This window comes from Balearica regulorum, chromosome 24, assembly GCF_011004875.1.
Source record: "Balearica regulorum gibbericeps isolate bBalReg1 chromosome 24, bBalReg1.pri, whole genome shotgun sequence".
Lineage (NCBI taxonomy): Eukaryota > Metazoa > Chordata > Aves > Gruiformes > Gruidae > Balearica > Balearica regulorum.
In genome coordinates this window covers 4,473,829-4,478,723 of record NC_046207.1, presented here as the reverse complement: position 1 = coordinate 4,478,723, position 4,895 = coordinate 4,473,829, and the positions used below count along the sequence as shown (strand labels likewise).

Here is a 4,895-nt window from a genome sequence, read left to right as displayed (position 1 = left end):
AACAGAGATAAAATCCTTCAAATAACAAATGTTTGGTCTATGTAGTGCCCTTATTTCAAGAATACGCTCTGGTAAACAAGAGCAGTTGGCAGACAACCTGACCTTATTACAAAGGAGTAAACTGAAAAAAAGCAGTTTTGCTTTTGTGGGAAGGCAACTCTTACCTTGTATATCTCCAGTCTTGCAGGGTGGGACCTGGGGCTGGCAATGGGAAGATGAAGTTGTAGTATAGGTGTGGCTTGTCCTAATGACTCCTCCTCCTACACCAGTTCCTACTCCGATTCCTCCTCCGTGGCTAGTGGGATAAATTTGGGGAAAGAAATATGGAATTTTAGAACTTTAAGTGACACTGACAAGGACACAAAGTCTCAAACTATGTCTTTTATAGGGATTAGGGTATTTTACATTGCATTCTTTTTTCATTTTCAGAGTTGCTTTGCATTTGTGCCCTCCTTTGCAATGGAAATGCAATGCAGAGCGTTGCAATTCATTCTTATTTTGAGAGTTCTTACACATCTTAATATGGAAAAGAGATTGTTACAAATGCTGACATAATGCTAGTAGTTGTGATGTTGTAACTAGCAGTTAACAGATTTGGTTTCTCTGCTTTGCCGATCCCAAGGAGTGACATTTAGTTCAGATTTGAATGTTCATCACAGTAAAAAGTTGCTCATGAGACAATTTTTTCATCTCTGTGAAAGCATTAAGATGGACTAAAGATTATCTTGGATTCCCAATCCGTTAATATAGATCCTTGATATTTTCTTTTATTCATTTATTCACTGAGAGATCTACATACATAAGGTCCTGCTGTCCTCCTTCCAACAAGCACCGGTAGGTCTGAATCTCCTGCTCCAAACGGCACTTGACGTCCAATAAGGTCTTGTATTCCTGGTTCTGGCACTCTATTTCCGCTCTTATTTCAGCCAATTGCTGCTCCACGCATGTGATCTGGTTCTGTAGCTCACCGAGGAGGGTGTTGTACTGGCACTCAGTCTCAGCCAGAGAGGATTCCAAATTATTTCTCTGATAAACAAGACAACCAAAGAAACAACATTCATTTAAGCATCACCCTGGAGTTTCTTATTTCCAATGCAAAAATGAAAGAGCTATTCACCAGCATCGTGCTGAGTCATGCTAAGAAATCCAGCAGTAACCGTGTCAAAGCTTTACACCAGCTCACCACCCACCTGGCTGAGCTGAGCCTGCAGATCGATTTCCAGGGCTTGCAGTTGGCGTCTCAGTTCGGTGACCTGGTTGTTGCACGTCTCTACCTCCTGACCGCTTGTAATAACCTCCCGATTCACCTCCTCAATCTGAAAAGTACCGAGCCAAAATAAAGGTGTTCAGAGAATATCTGTAAACTGGACTTGCTTTTACAGAAACAGAATACAGGCAGTAGCTAGCAAAAAGAAAAATGAGCAGGGTGAGTTCTCTGGGCACTGGGCGTTAACCGCTGGCTTCAACTGCTTGCTCTTTTTACAAATCACATTAACCTCATGGCTATTAACTCTCTTTAATCCCCATGTGGAATATCTCAGTTCCAGCAACACACCACAGGGCCTTGCGGCAAACGCTGCTGTTCCAGATGGGACATAACAAACTGGTCAGACAGGCCTGTGTCTCCTGGAACACAGGATTTAATGAGTCCTGATCTCAGGCTTCACTGTAAAGGAAGAGCTGCTTATTTTCTCTATGTCTGTTTTCTGAAATGCTCCTGTACCCTGAAACGTGCCTCTCAGTTTGTTTCATAGCAGGTTTGTGTCGCTTACCTTGCACTCGTACCAATCCTCAACTTCCTTGCGGTTGCGCGCTATCAGTGTTTCATACTGGCATCTCAAGTCCTCCAAGATTTGCCTGAGATCTGGTCCAGGGCAGGCATTGACCTCCACACTCACATCTCCAGTTGATTGTTTCCTCAGACAGTTCATTTCCTGGAAATACAACCCAGATCAGATGCATACTGGCTTTTTAAAGACAACATAGAAGAGCAGAGCTTGGTGGTGAAGAGCAGCACTCCCTGCAAGGGATGCCTCCCAGCTGTGGCTGTAAAAAGCCTGGGAAGATGTTGCAAGTGTTTTCCTCAGAAAATCTGTTGGGTAATTTCTCTTCTCATGCACTGGAGTCAGCAGCAACTTTCCCCCCCTCTGGCACTCTCAGTGCCAGTGCAGAGCTCCCACACCACCCATGAGGCAGACGGGGTGCACCCCAGAAACGTTCAATGGGAAAGCTGTGACGTGAAAGTGGTTGGTCTTTACTTTTAAATTTAGAGCACGTTCGTGTAGGCAAAGTTTTATGCCAGGGCCATGGTGGTCCTAGGGAAAGGCAGGACCCTACCTCCTCGTGGTTCTTCTTCAGGCAGCAGAGCTCCTCCCGCAGCGACTCCAGCTGTGCCTCCAGGTCAGACCTGCAGAGCGTCAGCTGGTCCAGGACTTGGCGTAAGCCGTTAATGTCAGCCTCCACGCTCTGGCGCAGGGCCAGCTCTGTCTCGTACCTGGTTTGTGCAACAGAGCAGAAATTCAGAACGGTAACATCTCACATGTGCTCAGTTTATGCAAAGATCTCCTTTCCCAACTACCTGCTCTAAATTGTATTTTGTTTAAGTGGAATGTACTGTGCATTAGGTTTCTGCACTGCGCTTCATGTGTGTTATGTGAAAGCTTTTCTTCCTCATCTGTTTTTTTCCTGCTCCTGATCACTGTATGTTTGGTATCACTTACTCAGCTGCCTTTCTGTTTTGCTGATCCAAATCTCCACTGGTCTGTGATGGAAACGCACCAACTATACCACTAAGGAGCACTCCCTCCCATGTCGCTCCCCAGCCCTCACCAACAATCACTGTTGCCACATGCTTTACCCAAGAATACTAATTAAGGGAGGGCTGGTGACCAAGAGCAAAATGCCTTTCATCACTCCATCCTGTCCTAATGTGGTGTTGCAGTTGGACTTGTCTGGAGTCTCTCTAATTAGTGCACTGAGACTCTGCACGTAGGATGGAAAGGAGCAGGGAGAAGGCAAAGGGGTTCATGTACGCAGAGGGGCACTCACTTCACACGGAAGTCATCAGCAGCCATCCTGCTGTTATCAATGTCCAGAATGATCTTGTTGTTATCAATGGTTGCGCAGACAATCTGGAAGAGAGCAGACCATGAGAGATGTCTCACTTCTCCCTCCTGTTACACTCTATAGGTCTATCTAGATTGCATTTAGGTAGTAGCTCTTCACAATTTCCTTTTGCTGTTACCTTCTTGCTTAAGTAACCTTGTTCCTTGAGCAGAACAGTTGCAGGAGGTAGCTTTGCCTCCTTAACCCACAGTCAGTAAAGAAAAGAGATTGACTGTGTAGAGACTGGGAGTTAAAGAGTCGTGAGATGGGACTTCCCAGTCTCAAGATCTGAAGGCAAGTTCTGAAGATGCTTCACAAATAATTGAACCTAAAGAACCTTCCTTAAGACATTAAATCTCAACTGACATTCAAGCTGGTGTGTTCTGGGCTTCAAGCTTAAAGAATCTTCAGGGAAGATAGTTGGTAGGTATCTTATGATCAGCCTTATGATCAGCCATAACTTGCATTGTGGACCTAATAGTATCAAGCTGTTTGCCACTGTGGCAATCAATTTCAAATACTCAGCTTTTCTCACCTAGAATTTATAATGCTTCATCTGATACAGCATTTGATATGTATGTTTTCCTCTTGTTCTAGAGTTCTCTTTGCTTTGCTCTCCCTACTGGGCTGACGCCACTACATTTCCTCAGAGCACACTTGGTAATATCCTATTTATAATTGTACAGTCAGAACACAATATAACAAAGCATCCTTTTCCTCTTAAGAGTATGATCCCACCTGTATCACCCTGCAGCATGCACCCACACTCAACAGTGTCAGAGGGAACTTGCCAAAGTTTATGTTTGCAAAGACATTTAACAGCACCAAAGTTACCTATAACGATTGCAGTAGGTTTTAAACACAAATTCAGAAATGAGCTTTAAATAGAGGAGGAACCACTGGAAAAGGGAATTACCTGATTTTGAAGATCTTCAATTTCCTTGTAATAGCAGCTGTAGTCCCGGGGCTCACAGGAGAGACCCTGTGTCGCATACCACTCTCTGATTCTGCACTCCAGTTCAGCATTCTCCTTCTCCAAGCACTTCACCTTGTCCAGATAGGAGGCCAGGCGGTCATTGAGATTTTGCATGGTGACCTTCTCATCGCAGGATGAAAGCAAACAGTCGCCACCAAGACCACCAACAACCACACCACCTCCAAGGCCGAAACCAAGGCCGTTGCCATAGCAGTTGCCACCTCCATAGCTCCCACCAGCCAAGCTACCAACACTCAGTCCCCCTCCATAATTCACTCCGCCGCAGTAACTCCTTCCAGAAAAACCTCTGCCACTGCCTATCCCATAGGAAGAAATCCGTGCTCCGCCACCACCACCAATGATACAGCTGCCACCACTGCTCCTGCCTTTGCTAGACACAGTAATAGTCTCCTTAATGTTGCAACTCATGGCGACAGCAGTTGGAAATGCAAGCAGAAGCCCAAAGCAAGATGCACAGCTTGATATTAAATCAGACTGCGAGTTGTCCGTTGCCGTGAAACTCTATTTATACCTTCCACAGTGGGTGTCACCACTGTTTCTTCTTCCCATAAGGCTGGCTACTCTAGCCATTGGTGCCAAGAATAATTTCTCAAAGGGAAGTTTCCTTTCAAGAATCCTGGTAGACAAGGAAGATACTTTACATGTCTCTTGCTAATTTCAAAAATACATTAGCAATAATGTTTTATGAATCATCAGCTTTTTGTTTATGATGCAAACTTTACAACATTAAGCCAGGAAAAACACTGTCCTAAATTATATACCAGGAAGAAATCATTAAAGGTTATTGCATCAA

The 4,895-nt window shown here is 44.6% G+C and overlaps 1 protein-coding gene across 1 annotated transcript; it reads right to left on the bottom strand.

The window, feature by feature from the left end:
- Positions 1 to 771: 771 nt before the first annotated feature.
- Positions 772 to 4,546, bottom strand: LOC104632455 (keratin, type I cytoskeletal 19). Its single transcript, XM_010298317.2, has 6 exons — positions 4,022 to 4,546; positions 3,049 to 3,131; positions 2,338 to 2,494; positions 1,773 to 1,934; positions 1,191 to 1,316; positions 772 to 1,026 (listed from the first exon to the last, which is right to left on the bottom strand). The coding sequence occupies exons 1-6, from the start codon at positions 4,508 to 4,510 to the stop codon at positions 772 to 774; spliced, it is 1,272 nt and encodes a 423-aa protein (XP_010296619.1). The 5' UTR covers positions 4,511 to 4,546.
- Positions 4,547 to 4,895: the final 349 nt, after the last annotated feature.

Bases quoted from the DNA above. Each gene is read 5' to 3' on its own strand.
- LOC104632455 (XM_010298317.2), bottom strand. From the start codon at position 4,510: ATGAGTTGCAACATTAAGGAGACTATTACTGTGTCTAGCAAAGGCAGG. The intron at 2,495-3,048 runs GTGAGTGCCCCT...TGCACAAACCAG, and splicing joins GCTGATGACTTCCGTGTGAA to GTACGAGACAGAGCTGGCCC. The intron at 1,027-1,190 runs GTGGGTGGTGAG...CTTGTTTATCAG, and splicing joins TGCAGGCTCAGCTCAGCCAG to AGAAATAATTTGGAATCCTC.